Source organism: Lytechinus pictus, chromosome 4 (assembly GCF_037042905.1).
Source record: "Lytechinus pictus isolate F3 Inbred chromosome 4, Lp3.0, whole genome shotgun sequence".
Classification (NCBI taxonomy): Eukaryota; Metazoa; Echinodermata; class Echinoidea; order Temnopleuroida; family Toxopneustidae; genus Lytechinus; species Lytechinus pictus.
Genome location: NC_087248.1, coordinates 27,627,167 through 27,650,980, shown reverse-complemented (window position 1 = coordinate 27,650,980; position 23,814 = coordinate 27,627,167). Strand labels below are relative to the sequence as shown.

Genomic DNA, 23,814 nt, shown 5'->3' with positions numbered 1-23,814 from the left:
CAGGGTCCAATAATGACCCCCACCCCATTCCCCCTTGCTCCTTTGGCAAGACAAAATTATGGAGCCTTGTGACAAAAACATCCCCCTCCCCCCTTAGTGACCGGTGCACCCCTCGTACATCAACTGTGCCATAATCATTTTACCATTCAATTTTTCCATCTTTCATTGGGCCTGACATAGTGAAGTGGACGGGTTGTTCATGTTTTTTTTTGTTTTTTTTTAATATTACTGACGTGTGGTCATGGTCGTACCCAGCATTACTAATATACACTGTAAAAAAATTGGATAAAATTTTAACCAGGACGAAGGTAATTATGTGTCGAACCAATTTGGGGCAGTATTTTATGCGGGAAGCATATTGTCCAGTAAGATTAAAAAAATAAGCAGCGATGATTTTAGAATGGGCACAATTTTCATCACACTGGATTAATAAAAATGCCCAAAAGAAATGTCCAATGTTGGTTGGACACATAATTACCCTCATAGAGCACTTTTACCATTTTTTTTTTGCTACAGTGTATAGTACTAATGCACTCTCCGCTTCCGCAAGCCCTACTTGTTAATTGTTTTAATTCACCAAAATTGTGGTCATGCTTGGCAAAACCCACAAAAAGTCGCCAGATATGAACTTTCAGTTACAAATCACTGCTCAAAGAGGGAAAATCTCAGCTTTACACCGGTATATAGCTCACTTAGTATAGGCCTTTCTCTTATTGTGGAGCGTTGTGGCCCATTGGATTAGTCTTGTGACTTTGAAACAGAAGGCCGTGGGTTCGAATCCCAGCCATGGTGTAATTTCCTTCAGCAAGAAATTCATCCACATTGTGCTGCACTCAACCCAGGTGAGGTGAATGGGTACCTGGCAGGAAATTATTCCTTGAAAAGCCAGAGGCTGCGGGGCTAAAGCCGGGGTAATAATATCCAAGTCCTATGGAAGCGCATAGCGACGTTATGACATAATGTGATATGCGCTATACAAGAACTGCGTTATTATTATCATTATTATTATCATTATTATCATTATTAATATAATTGTTATTATTATCATTATTATTATTGTTATTATTATTATTATTGTTAAATATTATCATTATTATTGTTATTATATTATTATTATTATCATTATTGTTATTATTGTTATTATTGAATGCAATTTGTTGTTGACTATACCCCAAGGAAAGTGCGGTGTGACCACGTGACCATCAGGCAAATGGCAGAGTGGAGGTGACGATAATGAACGTAATGAATGTAATTCCCAAATTCAGTAGTAAATGGGTGCTCCAGACAGAAAATTATTATATCTATATAGATGGAATAAAATTCATGAAGCAAAATGCTGAAAATTTTATCAAAAACATAAAGTTTAAAGTTTTTAAATATAAGCAATATTCTTTTATTACATATTTACATGTTTTATTGAAACAAATCTAACCAAATTACTATATTTTCAAACGACCGATAAAATCTGTAAAAAATGACAAACTATATCTTATGAAAACGCGTTTCGCGTTGTCATGAATATTCATTAGGTCGGCTGATGATGTCATGAGCCCGTTTTCCCTTTTCTTGTATTGTTACAATACATGAAGTCATAATTTTTTGGTCACATTTTCATACGTGTCTGTATGTCCCCGTTATATAATAAAATAAGTTGTAGCAATGAATGTCTCTTTTTTCAACCAAATTTTTATCTTCTAGTTACAAATACAGCCAAGTTTCATTTAGACAGCTGAAACCCGTCTGATGGGAGGATTTTGTTTTACTTTGTTTTATTGCTTTGTGTATACAAGGCCTTCTTATTGAATTGAGCTCCATATATAGTGTCTGAGTCTGCAGACTATCATATAAACACTGGGATTACCCACAGGATGAATGGGCTGTGGGTTTTCCCCACGATCCAGCGCGCGCAGCCGGTATGGGGATTCCCCGTCTTCCATTATGCGTGTACCTACGTATAATATACATGTATATCAAGGCGGCAACAGTCGAGACCAATTTGTACCAATGAATGGCAATACAGATGTGTACATGATCCACAACGGAGTACGGTGCCAGCACACCCCCAATATTTTTAGCTAGTTCGGATAGGAGTAAGAATGGAAAGAGACAACTTCCAACTATTCAGCCTGACCTAGACAGTGACAATCAAGCCACCGACGGCACCGGCCCAACACTGAACAAGAAAACGGTAAATAATCTCATGACATGTCATGCATTTTTTAAAAGGATGTTTTATTGTATTCTAGTCTCAAATCAAAATAAACATAGGGGTCCCGATGTCTGCACTCACTTCCGTGTGAGATCAAACAATCTAAAAAAAAATCTCTTTAAAAAATCAGATTCTAGCTAAATATTATTTGGAAAAAAAGGCAACTTTTTTATAATGGGGGGTAGTTCAAGATTTCTCTTGGGCAAGTTCGGGGCAAGTTAGATTATAATTGTGCTTTTTTGTATGTTGTTATGTATACATGTATGTATTCCGCAATCGTATTCTGGAACTGGGATAACCCCTTTCAAGCTCCTTGCAGCTTTTTGGTTTTTCCCATATTTCATTACAACATAAGTTTTATAATTTCAAATTCATATACCATACACTATATTTTTTCATTCAATTATTATGCTTTTATGTAGGGTGAACTTGGACGAGTGAGTATAAGGGCGTGTTATATACCTACAGAGTTATTACAAGACACGACTTGACTCCTTGATTGCCTGTGGTAATCTGCCTGTGGTGGATCAACCTCAACCTCAGGGTTTATTTGCATGAACAATTTGTTTGACATAAATATTCAAATCAGATCATTTGTAAAAATAAAAAAAAATACATGAATATTAAAGGCTTTCAAATGAATATAAATGAGCTGCTATGAATAAACATTACTTTTACTGAAGGCTAAACCATTCAGAGTAAATCAACTGAACCATGGAATGAACATGAAGAAGTGGTGAGATCAAAGGAAAGGTAAAGGAAATAGAATCATTCAATACATTGTGTTCAAAATAAACTCTGACATATTTTGTATTGTTTTTATTATGAGAAATTTAATCAATCAATCAATTGCTCATTTTTCTTTAGTCAAATTTTTGTATTCCATGTAAGGTTAGCTGTATTGCATTCCAATTTTCTTGCTTGTCAACTTTTCACTTGAAGAGCAGATTTTGACCAATTCTACCTCTGACACTAGAGTATAATGTGAGGGGCAGAGTGCCTCCCCCCCCCCATAGATTTTTGATAACCATTCTTTTGCTTGTCAGAATTGCATGATGGACCAAAATAGCAGTGAACTTTGAAAAAAATTGTCCATCCTGAAAAGGTACTCCCAACCTAAATGAAAGTCAGTGAGCTTCATGGTCTTGAGACCCAAATTTTTGACACAACAAACCCATCCCTCCATAAAAAGAATTCTATAAGCCTATGAGCTAGTACTTTTTTTTCTAATTGTACAGTAAGAGTAGTGTGGTAGGGCAATTTGCGTTCGCCATTTTGCAGTCAGCTGTTAATTATTATGTGTGAGGAATTGCGAACAGGCTTCAACTCACCAATTTTTTGAAGGACAAGGAGTGAGTTAGTGTCCAATGTGAGTTTAGTCACTTCAGAGTACACTTAATGTCTTTTTTTTTTTTATGTGGTGCCTTTTTTACGGTTCAGGTAGGTGGAGTGGAGGGTAGCGGTAATGAAGTGTAGTGGAGCCTACACGAACCATCGCCTGAGGTACATAAAAAGAAGAAAGGGGTTGATGTCTATGATTTAAAAAATGATGTAAACTTTAAAGGCATCCTTTCCCCCCCCCCCCATCCAGGGCCCAAAAATATTGTGGCAGTGCCCCTTGTTTATGGGTAGATGAGTGTTGTCCCAATCTTGAAGCCCTCTCTTTTTCTTTCCTTGTCTTTGCAGAGCTCCACTAATTGGCATTTGCTTCAGCAGAACACCATCGATGACTGTTCACCAGGAAACTCAGGTTTGGTATCGGTTCCTGGAAATCTGAACCCACCCCACTCCTTGTAATTACCATGCCTAAGAAGAAGGAATCATATAAAGCTAGGAAGAGGCCAAAATCATCCGCAAAGTGCAGATCAGCACACTCAGAAGATGAGAACATTAAAGGACCCAGTACCCATCCCCAAGGGACACCGGGAAACAGAGAAGAAACTTTTCCTGTCATGGATGCAGCCACAGGTTGGTGTGAATAAATAAGAACTATTGATAGAGTCACTATCGTCCCCAGACAATTGGGCCCATGAAATGCTTTGTAGGATCTGATGCTGGATACGCGCTTGTATATGACAGATTTTCATATATTATAGTCAACTAATTCAAGTCAAAGTCACATTTTGTAAATATAGGTGAGGTATGTATCCAGTAGTAGAAGTCCCCATCAGAATGATGGAAAACATGTTAAGGTGATCCCTATAGCAATGATTTGTAGAAGTATCAGAAGACTTCAGGAAGTGCCTGTGGCATTGGCAAGTCGTCAGTTCATTCCCTAGATTTGATCTTGTTATTCCCTTAGCAATGACCGAAGTGAGACTTGGAGGAGACGAGAATCAAAGGGCCAAGATGACCCATCTCCAAAACGACAGTGCTCAACTTGTTACTCAACCTTCAGGGGTCAATGAAGTGCAAATGGATTTGCTGGACAGCTTGCCAGGTATGTCCTTGAAGGCCAGGTCCACCCGAACCAGCCTAAGAAATACATGAGGGCGATTTCCACCTTATTTTTGCCCCCCAAAAATGCATGATTTATTTTGGGGCGACTTTTGTTTTTAGAGTCGCCCCAAGGTCTGTCACGAACAAAATTCTAGATTATTTAGAAAATCAATATGCTAACTAAGGCAGAATAATTTTACTTGCTTTTACTGCATAATTGCTATGTACCACTGCCCTAGAAATGAAAGAAATAGCCCCCAAAATATTGCAATTGCCCCTCCCCCCAAAAAAAAATTTAGCCCCTAAAAATTAACATTATTTCTTACCCTCACCCCGACACCTGTGTGAATTGAAAACAAGGTGAAAAAAAAAAATTGATGAAAAACTCATCAGGACAAGATGTAATACAACAAATTATGATACCTTTAAAACTTTTGATTGATTTCACAAACCAGCACTTTCTAGTCTTCTATATAATGAATACAATTGTCCAACGAGAGCTGATCAAAGGCACGCTTGAAAATTAGTATAAGAAAGATGAGCATTCGTTATAATAACTGAGTTTCCTGGAGATTTCTAATGTTTTACCTAAAATAGGAAAAGTTGAATATGGTTAAAGAAATCATCAGACATTTTTTTTCTGAAATATTATATTACAATATGTATACATGTATTATCCTTCCAGAAATATGGTATACAGTTTGAACTTTGCATTTGCTCATATTGTGCATTTAACTATTTAATGAAACAATCACTAGAGCTTTCTTATTTTGCATCTGATTTCCATAACTTTTCAGTGTATATTTGTATGAATTTATTGCTTGATATTTGTCATTTGTCTATTAATTCACATTAACATTTTGTTGGGATTGGCCTTTCCAATGATCTGTATTTGCAATTGTATGCCTAAAATTTGGGGCCTAAAATTATCACAGTTGTTGAGTTTATGCACCCATTAAGGGTTAAAGAACTTTGGACGTGTTTAGGTATCAACATTGAAATCTCAGCCAAAGTTAAATTTTCGAAATGTCATCATAAATTTAAAATAGTATTTTTTAATGAAACTTTGGCATAGGGATTATAAAGTCACTATAATAATTATAAATCAGAATTATGTTAAACATGAAATATTAGTTAATGAAATCAAGTTAAGGAAGATAAAATATCAGGTCACTGGGCCAAGTTCAAAGGTCATTGAGAACAATTAACTTGGTCGAGTATTAATATTTCATTCATTATGAAGAAAAACAAATTAATCACATTAAATTAAACATATATGAGATTGTTATTGGATATCACAAATGAAATGAAATGAACTTTCTTAGTCAAGGTACACAGTCATTTTGAGGGTGTTAAACTCAGGACATTTTTATCAAATGAGTGAGATTTTTTCTCTCATTTTGAAAATTATTAATTTTAGTTGTTTTCAGAGTCATCATGTTCTTTAAGCGCACATCCAAAATCGAGCCAGTACAGTACTTTCCATGCAGTTTCATGTGATTAGGCATTTAAGAGTTTTCTCGTGAAAGAACTTAAATAAAATATTTAAAGCAATTTCATTTTTTTCATTGTTTCAACTTCTGAGGGTTACAATCAAGAGTTATTACTTCTATTTTCATTTTGTCTTTCCTTATTTCATTGCTCATCGGTGTCCTGTTTTCATATAATCCTTTAGGACTGACTGAACTTGCGTTGTGGAAAGTAAGTGAGGTCATTTCACCACACCGAATCCTGCCTTTGGGACTGAGACTTGGTCTCGCTAACACAAAATTAGGAAACATTGTTGGTAGTAGTATGCAGCAGGAAGAGAAAACCTTCAAGATGTTCTATGTATGGGACAGGAACCAAGAAGGTGATCAGTCCAAGTTTCTCTTTAGGGTCCTGACATCAGAAGAGAAGCTAGACCAGGACCAGGTCTTTGATATGTGTAAGTACTGCAAGGTGCTGTGAAGAAGACCTTTAAAGGGATGGTCCGGGCTGAAAATATTTATATCTTAATACATAGAGTAGAATTCACTGAGCAAAATGCCGAAAATTTCATCAAAATCGGATAACAAATAATTAAGTTATTGAAGTTTAAAGTTTAGCAATATGTTGTGAAAACAGTCGTCATGAATATTCATTAGGTGGGCTGATGATGTCACATCTCCACTTTCTGTTTTCTTATGTTATTACATAAAATCATATTTTTTTCATTATTTCATACTTGTGTGAATAATATGTCTCCCTTATAATGAAATATGTTGCAGCAATGAATATCTAATGCACTAAATCAGTTGTCAATCCAATTTTTCTAGTTCTTGGAGGAAAAATGTTGAATAAACCTAATTTCATATAATAAAATACAAAAGAACAAGTGGAGATGTGACATCATCAGCCCACCTAATGAATATTCATGACGACTGTTTTCACAAAATATTGCTAAACTTTCAAATTCAATAACTTTGTTATTTGTTATCCGATTTTGATGGAATTTTCGGCATTTTGCTCAGTGAATTCTACTCTATTTATTAAGCTATACATACTTTCAGCCCGGACCATCCCTTTAAGGCGGTGCTGCACCATCCCGAGTTTGCTCAATCTTGAGATTTTAGCCCGATTGGCCCTCTTCGCGATTAATCTCGAGATTCAAGAAACCCCCGTCTCCACCATCGCAAGAAGAGCGATTCCTGCTCGAGCGAGGCATCAATGCATTATGGCCTGACGCCGTGAATAAATAATCCCGAGTGCGTCTGCACCTACAAATTAGCGCGATAATTCGTAAAATAGCGCGCTATTTTGCAAATAATAAAATATTTTGCAATCTCGAGATTAATCCTACAAACTAGCGCGATAATTGCGTCTCCATTGCAAATAATCTCGAGATTGTTCAGATCGGGATAATTTGCCGGATCAGAAATAGCGCGCTAATTTGAAAACTCGGGATGGTGCAGACGGCCCTTTAGTCACTGCTGCCCAATCCAAGCATGACAAAATCACAAACCAAAAGAATATTTAACATAATTACCAAATTGAGCCCCATATTTAGCTGAAGAAAAAATATGATATATCAGCCTATTTCAGAGGACCTTTTGTGTTCTGAATGTGTGTTTTCTCTTTTCCAGTTGTTCATTGACCTAAAATTTCAAGTAGGCAAAGGCATTTACTAGATGTTCTGGATTTGTTTAGCAAAGCGAATGAGCAAAATATTGACATATCTTAATTTCAAAATGTCATTTTATCTACTGTAGGCCCTCTATTTCCTCATTCTTCAGTGGGATGAGAGGTTTATCTATACTTGGTCTAATGCCAATTCGTCCAATAACCAACTAGTCTTCTATCATTTGGTGTACCATCAATTCGTCCACTTAATATCCATTTTGTCCACTCACCATTTCGTCTAACAATCTGTTGTGTTGGTCCAATAGCCATTTAGTCCGTATAGGCCCCTACCATTTGGTCTAATTGGGCTAAAGGGTTAATTGGGCGCAATTAATGAAATGAATTAAATTGTCATAGACAAACTGTTGATTAGGAGTGATTATTGGACCATATGGCCGTAAGACGAAATGTTGATGAACAAAATGGCATTAGACTAAATGAAGGTAGGCCATGTGACGAGTGGGTGATTTGGCAGTAGACGAATCTGCAGTTTACCGTGTGAGAAGGCATATTATGATTATTTTACCCAAAAGCCATGAATGGTTTAGTGTCAAATGAGCTAATAGATTGAGATTTTTTATGTAACGATTGCCTGTCCATATTTAACCCATAAACAAGTTTAGAATATGGGCCTAAAAGTACTTAAAGGGATGGTCCAGGCTGAAAGCATGTATAGCTTTTAAATAGAGTATAATTCGCTTAGCAAAATGCCGAAAATTTCATCAAAATCGGATGACAAATAACAAAGTTATTGAATTTTAAAGTTTAGCAATATTTTGTGAAAACAGTCATCATAAATATACATTAGGTGGGCTGATTATGTCACATCTCCACTTGTTCTTTTGTATTTTATTATATGAAATCAGGTTTATTCAAATTTTTTCCTCCAAGAACTAGAAAAATTGGATTGGCAACTGATTTAGTGCATTAGATATTTATTGCTGCAACTTATTTTATTATAAGGGAGACATATTATTCACACAAGTATGAAATAATGAAAAAAATATGATTTCATGTAATACATGTAACATAAGAAAACGGAAAGTGGAGATGTGACATCATCAGCCCACCTAATGAATATTCATGACGACTGTTTTCACAAAATATTGCTAAACTTTAAACTTCAATAACTTTATTATTTGTTATCCGATTTTGATGAAATTTTCGGCATATTGCTCAGTGAATTCTACTCTATGTATTAAGATTATATATTTTCAGCTTTAGAGCCTTACTTAGAGCATAAGTTTAATCGTTTTTCAATTTTGATGTTTGTTTTTTCTCCAGTCTTTGAGAAACAGCATATATGTCAAGGGTTCTTTGGCAGAGATTTCCAAGACTTCCAGTTGCATGAGATTGCGGAGGAATTACATGTCGATAAGCTCATCCCTTTGAGTCTCCGACTTGGCCGGACTTATTCAAGGATCTGCCATGTTCGCGAAGACAGCAAGTCTCATTCTGTAAATGCGTGCTACACAATTATGATGCTCTGGCGCGGGGAGCAGACTACTCAGATCGACCAGTTTGAATCTCTTGCAAGAGTTATGGAGGCCTGCCAAGAGAAGAAATTAGCTTACCAGATTCGTAAGTTTTCAGTTCATAATAATGTTTTCCCAAGTTTTACAGAAGCACAATCATAGAGATATGGGCTAACGGTGCTCTGCAATTTCATTTTATGAAACCAATCTGTTTATGGATTTGATTTTTACAGATGGGGGTGGCTCGTTGTACTTGTATGTTAAGAGACGTGCATGTCGTAAATGGGCTGTTAAATGAATATAGTGTTTAGATCAAGAGAACCAAGGCGTATCGCTTTATTTGGCCCTTTTATTTTTTTGCACAAGGCTGCCGTGATACCCTACTATAGCTCTTGATAGGGTGCAGGAAGCTGTTGGCGTACTAACGGTTAATGTTGCTTTCAGCCCATAACGCTGTGATACCCTGAATTGGTGGCAGTGGATTTTATGTCCTTTGCCGTTTTATTTTTTTTTCCTATTTTGTTAATCTGCTGACTTGTCTTTATTTAGTTAGTTATTATTCATATATCTATTCATTTATCAATATTATTGTTTTTATTTTTTGTGTCCCTATTTTAGGAGGATTGCAAAAGAGGAAATATAAGATTTTCTCCTCTATCCTGCCCTAATTGAAATCTCTTGCTGGTTTTATTTCTCAGTGGCATAATGAGCCAAAAAAAATTGCAGGGGCTGGATACAGCGTATTAGGCAAAATTAATGAAAAGTTGCGAGCAAGCAAAGCAAGCAAACAAGAATTTCTATATTTTCTTTACAAAAAACAAATTTTATGATATATTTTAGCATAATATTGAAAAGATAATAACATATTAACCCTTCTCTCTTTCTTTTTCTCTTTTTTTTCTTTGTCGTGAATTATTTTGGGGGCAAACACCCCCAAGTCCCCCACCATCTGTATGGCATTGTTATTTTCTTTCTCCATAGATTAACAAAAAAAGATTGGATTTTCTCTTTCTGATCAGGTTTTCTTTGTTCAGTTAGACTGAGGAAAGCAGAAAGAAAAAAAAAACGTTTGGTGGCTTCAAATTATTTATGTTAGGTACCTTGCCAAAAGTAATAAAGCCACTTTGCGTCTTTTCATTGCGGCATTCCTGCATTCTCCATTCCCGTGTGTAAGACCGGCTGTGAATTGTCACAAGGTACCTTCGGTTTTTACTTTTGTTTTCTGTAAGGAAGCACCTTTTTTCTTTTACATTGGAACATTAGAAAATAATAAGATAATCAAATGAATCCCAAATCTGAAACGTAATAAATTTTTTTTGTGATTTCTCCACAGGCCAGAATCACTTTGGAGTCACCAATGAGAACAAGACCTTGCTCATCAGTGAAGAACAACACATGGAGGGGTTGGGTGGTAAGAAAACGCTTCCTATCTTGCTTCCGGTGTGTAACATTTGCCAATGCCTCAATAATTTCCCAGTTTCTGCAATACATGTATCTGTGGGAGCTTTGTGGTCTAGTGGTTACGACTCTTGTCTTTCAATCAGAGGGGCATGGGTTCAAATGCAAGCCATGATATGTTTTTCTTCACCAAGAAATTTACCCACATTATGCTGCACTCAACCCAGGATAGGTGAATGGGCACCCGGCGGGATTAATTCCTTGAATGCACTGAACGCTGGAAGGCTGCTCGAGCTAAAAATGGGGTAATAATAATAGTGCGCCCCTCAATAGATTATGTCTACATAGGTAGCACTATTTAAGTGCATGTTTTTTTTAATTATTATTATCATTATTGTTATTATTATAATATCAATTTAAACCATCAACACAGATTTGAAACTGCAAGCAAGTTACTGGCTAGTTACAAGCTGGTGGGTTAAATAAAAAACACTACATTCATTGTTCATTAGTAAATCTACCCATTCAGGCTTCATTCCGGTTAATCATTTATCACTTATAAAATATGAATATGAATTATTTTTGGTCCTAATTATTAATTATTTCAACTTTTAGTGATGATGAGGATGTTGAGGCATTCTACATCACATAAAACTAATAACTCAATTTTGAAAAATGGTCAATACTTCCTTGTGTGATGGAAGAGCAGTACTTGTACATGTATTTATTTCTAGTGTTGTATTACTATTATATATATATTTCTATTTCAGGAATTATTGAGTCTGTGTTCTTGTTCTCATTCCTCTCCTCAAATACAGAAGTTCAGCTCAATGTGTCCCATGCCAACAAGCTGGTTAGGGAAGAAGCCCAAGGCAGGCTGCAAGCTGTCCTAGAAGCAGGTATTTCAGAGACTTGTGTGGTACTATCTCCCGGAGGGGAAATAGCAGAATTTGTCAAAGGGCTAAAGGAATGTAGCCTGTTTTTCAAGCGTCACTCAGCTATGGTTAAGTCCCTCGAGAAGACCATAGGACGAGATGGAATGTACAAGTTGATTGGATTCACCGTGGATTCTATCCACTTCCATGTGAAGGTGTATACCATAAAAGGGCTACGTGCCCTACAAATGGACATCCAAAGTGGCCGCATCGGACATGAGCTTGGCAAGGTACTTCTCTCTGAAAAAACCAAGCAGCAGTTTACAGAAGACATTGTTTTAGATGTTACTTCGGAAGGCGGTGCTTGGAATCTCCTTTCATCTGCAGTCAATGATCTGCTTCCATCGAACACTAGTCCGTCAACAGAGTTAGAGCCGAGGCAAGAATTGAAAGTAGACAGAGCCCCGCCGATTGATCTCCTCTCATCTGAGAAACGAGATGTTGAGCAAGCCACTGTCCATTACCAGGAGGAAGAGGATTCTGAAGTCCAAAGTGGTAGTGATTCTTTGTCAACACCCAAAGAAGGTTCTTCAAGGCCATTTCATTCACCAAGTAGACGAGAGATGTCAAGTGATGTTACGCTGAAAGGAAGAGATGCGGAAACGCACGTGGAGACACCATCAGCAGGTAAAACCAAGGTTTTCACACAAGGGGGTGTTTCATAGAGTGCCCTAGAGTTAAGACTAAATTTGCAAACATTTGGCAGATGTATTTGTGCATGCCTTGAAAGATACCCCAAATTAACATCTATAAAGATTTTACCTTAATAAAAATTAAAGGATTAAGAATAAGCATGTTTATGCAGGCCTTTAAATGAGTTACAGCATGAACCTATTACAGATGGACATTCATCGGTTAGTTAATTAATCCCTGCTATGTGAATGTCATTGTCCTCTGAATGACATTCTCTTCATATTTGCCTACCAGTATTTTGATCCTATCATGTTCTGCCGCCAGTTGGGCTATGTGTTGAAAGGAGCAGTTTGTGATTAGACATTGATTTTGCCAAAGCTGTATGTTCAGAAGATGGTAAATCCCTTTAATCCTAGAAAATCGATGTGCAGTTATGGTGTACCTTATTGTAATCTTAGTTACATGTGTTTTATTTGATAAAATGTTATTGTGATTGATTCTTCATCGTTTTCCCAAGTTTCCTCCTAATATTCCAGATAAACATGGCACAGAGCTTGTAGAGTTTATCTCCCTATGTTATTGAGGTCATTATTTATGCAGGAGTTCAATTCCAATTTATATGCTCTTATATATCGTGAATATTGTTTGATTAAACATTAAAATTACATCTCTTTTTATGTGTTATATCATAGGTGAAGCACCAAGAAGGATGGAAGACTGGACAGAAGAAGAGGTGGCAGTCTGGCTGAAAACTGATGTACATTTTTCAGATGAAATTGTGTGTAAGTTTGAAGGGGTAGATGGTTACACATTGGTGCGGTATACCAGTGATGAATTAAAAGAAGATCATGGGCTTGCCCCAGGGTATTATAGAAGACTGCTAAAAAAGAGGCAGGATTACCTTGAAAAAGAACAGATGCGTTTGGAAACCACTCCCAAATATGTATCTTCTAAGATTAGGTATGGTAACTCAAGGGACAGCACATCGGAGAGTGTACCTAGCCCTGTCATAGTAGATTCTTCCCCTTCTCCATCCATATCCTCAGATGCTAATGAAAAGTTTCAGCAATCAGAATACATGCAGATATCATCTTCACTAGCAACATGCAATGTCAGTGATGAAGGTAAGAAACAGACCACAATATCTGCTTCTCAAACAGTAGAACCTGATGCATCATTTGATGTTGGAGAGTCTACTCAGGACATGGAGCCAGAATGCAGCCCATCTATTACTTCCTCACCACCAAATGCAGCAGAAGTGGTTTCACCATTGCCCCAGTGTGGGTATCCAGAAGTGCCTGAAGATTCCAGGCTTCTAGAAATTACAGGCAAGAAAGAAGCCACAATAGCTGCTTCTCAGACGGAAGACCCTGATACATCTCGATATGCTGTAGAGTCTACTCAAGGCATTAAGCCAGGATGCAGCCCTTCCGTCACTCCCTCAAGAACAAGTGCAACAGAAGTAGATTCAACATTGCCTTTATATGGTCATCCAGAAGTACAGGAAACCCTACATTCTTCATCTGAGACTGCAGGGATGGAGGAAAACTCAAATACAGAGAAAAGGCTTACCAATCTTCTTCTTGGGTCTGACAAAGGTGAACTTGATTCATCCTTTTATCCAGTTCTGGTTGTGAACACGCCCTCTCAACTGATGAATTCTGCAGAGGTTGGGGACCAGTTTGGTTTCATGGCTTCTGTCAACTGGAATGCTGTCTTTGATTGCAATGCAGATTCCAACAAGGTAGGGCTCTGCCAGTATGTGAATCAGAGGAAAACTATCAAGATCTTGAATGCAGATAAATTCACAGAGACCAAGGATGTAGATGAGCTCAGAGAGGGAATCGACTTTCCCGAGATTCCTGTATGGGTATTCCCTAACGGTCGGAATGATGTGAATGTGAAGGGAATGGACAAGTTGTCAGATATAGACTGGATGAGAGAGAGATCGCATGCAGTCCTAAACACTGTCCGGTTCTTCTCTGACCCTGGTGTCATTCCACCAGGCAGAGCTGTTGTTGTGTTCCTTCTTCTTTCATACTCCGATATCATGGTGATGACTCAGTTATTCAGGGAGTTCTACACTTCCAAATCCTTCCGAGACCTGAAACGTTTCACAATCATTGCAGAGGATCGAAGTGTAATGCATAGGTGGATTCAGCATCTTGAAAGTCAGAGCATTGTTTCAAGCAAGACTATGATGGAAAGATGTCTTGGGGGAGTGAAATGGCAAGAGATCAACACATATATGATGAGACTTCTAGGATCCTGTGAAACTGGTTTGCCAGTTCTTCCAATGGTTCGTAGAGGACAGTGTGAGCTCATGAAGAAACATCAGAGTCAATGGTCAGACATAACAGTCTTAGCAAAAAATGAGTGTGAAAACACATCTATGGATGAGAGTAACCCAAATTTCTTGGATTTTGTTCAAGAGAAAGAGTCTCGATTCTACCAAGGCCATGGGGTTGACTGGTGGAATTTCTATCTCTCAGAAGATAAGTTTAATAGAGGCAAGGGGTACAATCATGTGTTGAAGCGCCAGAACTATACAAGACTACATGATAGTGTTCTGAAAATTCTTGCCTCCCCAGGCAAGAAAGTTGACCACATTTCCATGGCAACTGTCTTTCATGAACCAGGTGCAGGAGGCACAACCGTAGCAAAGAACCTCTTGTGGGACTTCCACCAAGACTACAGATGTACAGTTGTCAATAGGGTTACCAATGACACTGTGACTCAGATTGTAGCTTTTCACAAATATGGGTACGAGGAAGGCCAAAAGCCAGGACCCGTTGTCCTTCTCTTTGAAAACTTGGAATCTGAGATCATGCGGTCATTTCTGATAAGCCTGGAAAGAGAAACTAGGTATTTAGAAGACAATGGAGTGGCTTTTGTACTCATCCATTGCAAAAGGACATCAGAACCTCAACTTCTTCTGAAAAAGGAAAAATCGAAGTTATGTGTTTGTATCGAACATAAACTAACAAACAGAGAGAAATGTTGGTTCACAGAAAAGACCAAAGATCTAGAGAAAAGGAAAGTGTTCAGTGAAGAAAGTACTCCTCAACTCCTTCTTGCTTTCATGGTCATGAAAAAGGAATGCGCCCCAGATTACTTGAAAGATGTTGTCAAGGCCATCCTCCCACGTGTCGACTCAAAATCCAACAAGTCACTTCTAAATGCTGTCAATCTGTTGAAGTATATTGCTGTAGTGCAGTTGTACAACCCTGATTTTGCTATGCCTGTTTCAGCCTGTGATGGTTTCATGCAAACTCGATATAGAATCACATCCACAGGTCAGCATCGAACAGTAGGCCCCTGGGAGAAAGATAGGGAGCCAGTTCTGAACCTTCTTCTCCTTGAAGAATTCATTCAAGATATCGATGGCTGTGTCAAAGGCCTTACAGTTGTACATCCTGTTATTGCAAAGGAGATAGTGCATCAACTAGGCGAACAATTCCAACAACGCCCAGCTGACATGATTCTTGAACTTCTCGAAAAGTCAACAATACTGGATACTTTATCTTACAGCAAAGGCTACATTCAGAAGGTCTGCCGAGATTTGATGGTAAGGAGACTGAAAAAAGAGTATGGAGATGATAAAGATACTGACTTTGCACCATTTATTGAAGATGTTTATGAAGAGGATAGAGAGAAGGCATTCAAGATCATGGAAGTTGGTATCAAGAAATTCAAAGATCCATTCATTGCACAGCAGAAGGCACGACTCCACAGCAAAAGGGAGGATGACTCGGATAATGCTGAAAAGGCAATTGATATTGCACTTGGCATTGTTAGCAATAACTCGTACTTGTGGGACACTAAAGGGATCATTTTGCGGCAGAAGATGATAAAGTATGAGCGCAGGGGAGACCAGGAGTTCTTCAATGACCATGAAATGCAGGAGTTGCTGGATGTCTTCAAGGAATCTTGTTTAGCATTTCAAAAAGCACAGAAGGCAATGGAAGAGGAAACACGAAGAAGAAATTATGCTGGGTTTGTAGGTGAGATCTTCTGTATCTCAAAACTCCTGGAAATTGTGGAACAAAGGGTGAGACCTTTCTGCTACAGGAGTAAAGGGTTGGAGACTCTGAGGAGGTATCTAATGACAGAATTTATCCCTTCAGAGCTCAACCTACCTTCACTTCGTGAATTCAGTGATACTATGAAATCACTGTCCGGGAGGATTGACATATTACTTGACCGTTTCACTGACTACTTGTCTCAGTGTGCACAACAACGATTCAGTGGATCCTCATACAGACTCTATGATGATAAATTGGAGAAAATCTACACCACCAGGAACCAATACTTTGCTGTATCTGAGAAGATGCATTACACTGTTGAGACTGCATATGCAATGAGGCGATCTGAAGTGAAAATGATGAATGCAGATGGATACCAACATATCTTTGACATGGCCTCGCAGCAGAAAGTAAGAAAACTTAAGAACGTTCAAGCTTTGCTCAGACAAAACCTTGGTGGCCCAAGTCTCTTTGACATCAGAAACTATGTCTTTACCATTTTTGCCTTGTCTGTCTGTTCCAATGAAGAGTTAAATGAAGAGGATGCAAGAAAGTCAGTGAACATCCTGAAGACGATGGAGGCTGAACAGGGTAGTGGGTTCTATGGCTTGTTCTTTGAGATGCTCTTGAATTGGCCAGATGGAACACCCGGAAAAAGAATCGTGCCAATCGGAATGACAATTAAGCAGCTGGAAATCATGTGGAAAGAGCGATACCGCAATAGGGAGTTCGCAGACTCAAGACACAACCTCCCCAGGCGATCAAAAATTCGTCAAAACCACAGCCCTTTAAAGGCTTCAACAGAGTTTTATCTTGGACTCGAGAGCAGAAAGTCACGATTTGTCCATCGGAAGTCTATTGGAAGGATCACCTATGACATATGGAAAGAAGATTCTATCAAGAAGAGACTCAAGAGGTTAGATGGTGTCCTGGACAGCAAGCACTTTGTCCTGTATAACCCAGATGGAGAAGAACCAATGAAGATTCCTCTGTCCCTACCCATCAAGGGTCTCCCTAGCCAAGAACCTGTTCAGTTCTACCTAGGGTTCTCATTTGCTGGCCCCTTGGCATATGACGTAGTGTACAAGGACAACAGGGAGACTCCTTTCATTGCAAAGGAGAGTTCTGCAAACTATCCTAGCTATGTTAATGAACTGCATGATATTGAGGAAGGGTCTGGTAGCTATGAATTCTAAAATTCTCTGTTACAGAACCACGGGCTGCTATAGATTCAGAGAAAAGTGTCTTACATCTATGCTCTGTCATGCCTCTATGTCTTTCAGAGTAGACATTCTGTGAATAATTTCATGGCTTGTTATGCATAGCAGAAACCAAGATGAAGGATATCTGAATATGTTTTATGTAAATTGCTTCAGTGTTTCATTTGTAAATGCTGTATTTCATGATTAGCCTGTCATCCATCATAGTCCCCTTTGCTTAATGACTTCACTGTGTTTTAAGGCGTGAGCAAATACGATGAAATTTCAGGCTTTCTCTGAATATTAACTCTGAATACAATCTTACTTAGTGTTTACGAAAAAGTTCAATTGAATGAAGGCTAATTTATGCTTTAGTGAACCTCAACCCCCTCCCCTCTCCAATGAATGTCATAACATGTACATAGAGTCTTATAGGAAAGTCTTATAGGAATAGTACTTTATAAACCAGTGATGAAATAAACAGTGTTTTGAGTTTGAAATGTTCTGATTTTACATCAAAAAGTATTTTGATTGAGTTCCTGATCAAGATATTCCAGAAGTAGAAATAATTCCTATAAATATGTTTATCTAGTATACTTCTTAAGATTGGAATGAGTATTATGCTTGCATATTTCATTGGTTCAAAGGCAGATTCTACATGTAGATTTAACGCTTGTTGTAATGTAAGGAGAGTTTCATAAAAGGACAATCAGATATCTAGAATGTACAAATGGTTTGATCAGAAACTTATTTTGAATTCAAACACTGATTCTTGCCGGTAATGCATATAGACATGATAGAGTAACTGAGCAAATTATGTAACTCAGTGGGAGAAAAGGAAAGAACTTCAGTAATCAATTTATGCATTTGGCAAAGAGGGGTGAATTTACCTTTATTAACTGTGGATTGTTGTCAATTGATACAGAAATGTAGCAAGTTCTTTTCTTTTTATCTAGACATCTACTATTACCCAGCAGAAACTAGCAACACATTTATGTATATTATGTTAAATCTTCTTCATCAATGTATACAGATATTAAGCGTGTACTGAAATAGCCAAAACGTATTGTAAATGATATGTGATTTTGTTTAAACTGCCAATAGGTGTCAATGATACTTTCCATCCCCTTCAAATATTTATTGTAAATAGTAATATAACACATGTGTCAATGTTCTGACTAGATTTACATACAACTACCGCTTTTTATTTTTATTTTTGCAACACAGGTTGTCTGATGTTTATATTTTGAAATTCAATGTACTTTTTTATGTCTTCTACAGCTTGTTACATTGTTTTTTGTGTGTGTTTTTTTAATATATTGATGTGATTATGGGCGCAGTACATGTACTGTGAGTGCCACTGTTATAAAGATGTCTGCTCAAATGAAATAAATAAACAAAATAAGCATATAATTACTTATCCACAAATATCAGTAGGATAGACATGTTAATTGAGCCTTCCTTCACGAAGGACATTTGTGACTCGGATAATGTTATGAGATAGTAGAAGAAGGACCTATCTACTTTAACATTATTTTTTTTGTACATTTTTATGCCTTTAGAACTCTACAGAGTGGATTTAATTGATCATATTTGTTAATATTGTCATTATTATCCTTATATCCAGTGTTATTCATCTTTGATATCTGTTACATTTCAAATGTATTGTAGCCTATTGGCTATCCAGTTTATGTATAGGCCTATTATTTAATGTTGGAATAATACTGCTGGATGAGATTCTACAGGGTGTATTATGATGTAAAATGTGCTTCTTTTAGAATAAGAGTAATGTCTGTTTCAGTTTACATACAGACTTATGTAAGGTCCACTTGGTTTGTGAGTGTATTGATCTTTATGATATTTGTATTTGTGTGTTTATTCTTTCAGTGATTGGTTGATTAGTGAATGCAATCAATCCATCGTGACTTAAAAAGTAGCCATGATTTTATTCAAAATGTAATACAATTTTATACGACTTTCTCCTACAATGCCAACTATTTGATATATCTGGATACGTGACACGTATATGAAGTTATTAACATGCAGTATGCAATTGACTCAATCACTACACCACGTGTTATTCAGATAATAATTTTTTTTTTAGTATTTGAATTATTGTGATTTCATATAGTTTTAATGGTATACATGAAGAAAATCAATTTTTATCAGAATAAAGATATTTTTTTTATTTCACAGTGATCCTCGTGGAGTTGCCTTTTTATTACCCCATTATTTCATTTTGCAGATGTTGAGATGTGTTGTCATCAAGTATACAGTGCGTATCAAAAAAAAGTTTACACTTTGAAAAAGCCCTGGGAATTAAAAAATATACAACATGTGGGTAATTTTTTCACATATAATCTTGGGTTTGGGTATCATCTATCCAATGAAAGTAAAAGTTTTGACAGAATGTAACACTTGAGTGAGCACTGTCCATTTTTGTAAAGCTCGCAGAAATCTGTTTGCGCAGAAATGCTCGTTTTCACGCTGTGTCAAGGGGAAAGGGCTAAATCAAACTTACCCTGCGAAGCATTTCTCATAAATTTCCCTAGCACTTTTAGCCAATTGAAATAAAATGGATACATTCAAGCATTTGGTAACAATTTTCCCGCCCAAATTAAATTTCAACACTTAGTAAGCACAACCTTTACCCTTAAATGCTTTTTGTGCCAGCTGGATCTGAGGACATAGTGAACAAATGTTTATAACAGACATCTCCCGCACTTTTCACTAAGTTTTTATCATTTAAAGTGGGTTTACATTTCATTTATCATTTAATACTTGTTTCTCCACACTTTTCCCAAGCTTGGCAATGATTAACAAAATGAAAATCAAGCCTAAGCCATTTCATGTAAATCACAGCTCAGTGTAAAGCAAATATCGTCACGATGGCCTCAGTGTGTGGGTGAGTGGGGTGGGGCGCACTGCACTCTTCGAAGTGTTTTGGGCAAGGAAACAAGTTTAAAAAGGTAAAAGATATCTTCAAATCAATTTGACTAGCTAAATTCCATGTGTTCTTCATGATTAAGGTCTAATTTTATTCGCATAACTACTTCAAAGTTCTGCGCAAATCATTTTTCACCAACTTTTCAAAAGTAAGTGGTGCTCACTCAAGCGGAAATATTTTTCGACAGTTAAATCATCATTTGCTTAAATGGGTCTGTACCAATGCTAAAATGTGGAAAAATCGTCAGGATATTACAAATATATAATTTTACAGGATTTTTTCTATGTGTAAACTTTTTTTGATACGCACTGTATAAGGTTGAATTAAAGTCCACCCATCACCAGTCTGAGAGAAGGGGGGTAGATAGGGGGTGAAAGAAGGGGGAGCGGAGAGGGAGAGAGAGGGAGCGGGATCAAAATTTTCAACAAGGACAAAGTTTGATTGAAAGAAGGGGGAGCGGAGAGGGGGGTGGAGAGAGAGGGAGCGGGATCAAAATTTTCAACAAGGACAAAGTTTGATTGAAAGAAGGGGGAGCGGAGAGGGAGAGAGGGGATGGAGAGGGAGAGAGAGGGAGGGAGGTCGGGAGGTAGGGAAAATAGAAGGGGCAGCAAGAGAGGGGGGGGAGGGAAAAGGGAAGGGGGAGAGAGAGAACCATGCAAAACTGTTTTTTTTGTGTGTGAGAATGTGACACTTAGCATTTTTTTTTCATATTTGATCCTTCAAATTTTTAAGCAAAGTTTTACAAATTTATAAGGAAAGCTGCCATGAAAACCTGTGTACCAGATGAGATATTGGTTAAAAGGGGGTACCGTACTCCAGGCTGAGAATGATTATGTCTAAATAAATTCAGTAAAATTCACCAAGCTGAATGCTGAAAATTTCATCAAAATCAATTTCATATTTTCATTCATATTATGTATGATATCTCTCTTATAAAAAAAGTTACAGCAATATGAATGTAATTCATTAAAAATCATTTCATTTTCAAATTCTTGAAATGGAAAGCATAATTTCATATAATAAAAATACAAAAGAACATGTTGGGATGTGACATCAGCAATTTCGCCATTGCATGTTCATGAAGACAACTGTGTCAATCATTATTTGTCATATACAGTAAACTTTGTTTTTCCTTGTCCGATTTATTTTAGTATTCTGTTTACTGCTTTTCCTCTGTTTGAATCATATTCTATTCAGCATGGAGTTCCCCTTAAATAGAGACCTGTCCAAGTGACATATTAAAAAGGGGGATATTTGTGCGGTGACTATTTTTAAAAATAATTTCTTAGTGTCTGAATGACCCCCTAAACACCTTGTTTGAGCTGTGGCAATGGCTCCCTGATTGCATACTGTTCAATTCTACTATTGATTCTGAATGTCTATACAGCTGCAACAGATGTCTGTCGAACAAATACTCCTTCATAGTCCAGGATAGGCCTCATAGGAACTTGACCAAACCTTGTTTTTTATATATACACTATTTTTTGATGGTTTCTTGTCGATTCGAGGGTGCTGATTACGAATCTGGATGATGCCACTCGTGTAACCTTGAGCATTTTCCGCAAATTGGCAAAATCCAATATGGCCGCCCAAATATGCAAATTACCCATGAAAATCCTAAAATTGTCCGCACATTGGCTATGAAATGCATGAAATCGTGTGGCAGGAGTGAAATACTCTCTGGAAAAATAACTTTTGACATATTTATTTTCCTGATATTCAAAATGGCCGCCATAGGCCATTGTATACTCTATTATGTAAAATATGAATAGGGAAAACTAATTTTCACAAAAATAAGCACTAAACCGCAAAAAATCGCGATGTATGAAAGAAGTAATATATGCAAATCATCATTATTAACGAGATATATCATTTATTATGTCATATATGGGGATATTGCTGTATTTTGATATCTAAAATAGCCGCCACTGGCCCAAAGAGTATGTACAATGGCAATGGCCTGGGCCAAAAAAAATGACATGAGTGAGCACTAAAATGCATATTATTAAGATAAACGAGTGGAAAGCTGACTGAAAACATCATTGCTATTAATATGCCATTTATGTGATAAATGCAGTATTTTGACATTCAAAATGGCCGCCAGCCATAGGCCCTATATTTATCATGTACAATGCGAATGGATAAAACATAAAATGCATATAACTGTGATATACGAGTAAAATATTATCTTAAACACGATTTCTAACTAAATACATCACATATTGGTCGTGGAGGTAATAAATGCTGTACTTTGAAATCCAAAATGGCTGCCATATGCCCTAAAAGTATTGTTTACATTGTAACATGGGAAATATATCTTTGACAGAATTTGGCTTTGCTTGACTCTAAATATTGCATATAATCGTGAATTGTGAAAGGGTGAAATATTGTCTAAAACCATGGTTTCTACCGAGATATATCATATCATCATGATCATGTGTAATTAAGTTGACAAATGCTGCATTTTTAAATTGAAAATTGCCACCATAGGCCCTTATCGTAAAATATACAATTTGAGTGGAGACAAACAATGTTCACAAAATGGGCATATGGCAGCCATTTTTAATGTTGAAATACAGTTTTTATCACCTAAATTGCATAAGATATGATATATTTTGTTATAAATCATGTTTTCAGACAATATTTCACTCATACATCACCATTTGGCCAAGCAAAGCCAATTTCTGTTGAAATTATTTGTTCGCATTCACATTGTGCATAATACCATAAGGGCCTGTAGCGGCCATTTTGACTTTCCAATAACAGTATTTATCACCTTACTGGCAGAATAAATTATATATCTTAATAGAAATTACGCTTTCAGACAATATTTTACACATTGATCACTATTACGTGCATTTATGGTGCTCACTCATGTGAATATTGGTTTCCCACTTTGCATTGTACATAATACTGTTAATGTCTATGGTGGTCATTTTGAAAGTCAAAATACAGTATTTAACACAAACTTGAAAGCTGAATGATATATTTCGTTAGAAAATATGTTTTGAGACAGTATCCCATTAATTTATCACATATATATGCATTTTAGTGCTCTCTCTTGTGATTTCTTTGCTCCTCTTTCTCATTGTGCATAATACTTTTAGGGCCTTTGGCAGCCATTTTGAATATCAAAATAAAGCATTCATCACATACATGGCATATTAATAATATATTTCGTTAACAATTATGTTTTTAGTCAGTATCCCACTCGTTTAATCTTAATAATATACATTTTAGTGATCACTCTTGGTGAATTTTTGGCCCCCATTGCCATTGTACGCAATACTGTTTGGGCCAGTGGCGGCTATTTCAGATATCAAAATACAGAAATGTTCCCATATATGATATAATTATATAATATTGACTGGCCTTGAGGGGAACATCAAATATATTGCCAGCAAAAGAATCAT

At 36.9% G+C, this 23,814-nt stretch overlaps 1 protein-coding gene across 1 annotated transcript; it reads left to right on the top strand.

Annotated features, from left to right (window-relative positions):
- The first annotated feature begins 1,957 nt into the window (after positions 1-1,957).
- LOC129258752 (sterile alpha motif domain-containing protein 9-like) lies at positions 1,958-19,647 on the top strand. The gene is made up of 8 exons (XM_054896982.2): positions 1,958-2,188; positions 3,896-4,177; positions 4,512-4,649; positions 6,324-6,575; positions 9,074-9,370; positions 10,598-10,675; positions 11,481-12,224; positions 12,923-19,647. Exons 2-8 carry the CDS (start codon positions 4,012-4,014, stop codon positions 17,449-17,451), a joined length of 6,204 nt encoding a protein of 2,067 aa, XP_054752957.2. The 5' UTR covers positions 1,958-2,188; positions 3,896-4,011; the 3' UTR covers positions 17,452-19,647.
- The last annotated feature ends 4,167 nt before the right edge of the window (positions 19,648-23,814 follow it).

Coding starts and splice junctions, on each gene's coding strand:
- LOC129258752 (XM_054896982.2), top strand. CDS start 4,012: ATGCCTAAGAAGAAGGAATCATATAAAGCTAGGAAGAGGCCAAAATCA. Junction 4,650..6,323: donor TTTGCTGGACAGCTTGCCAG/GTATGTCCTTGA, acceptor ATAATCCTTTAG/GACTGACTGAACTTGCGTTG. Junction 12,225..12,922: donor CGTGGAGACACCATCAGCAG/GTAAAACCAAGG, acceptor GTTATATCATAG/GTGAAGCACCAAGAAGGATG.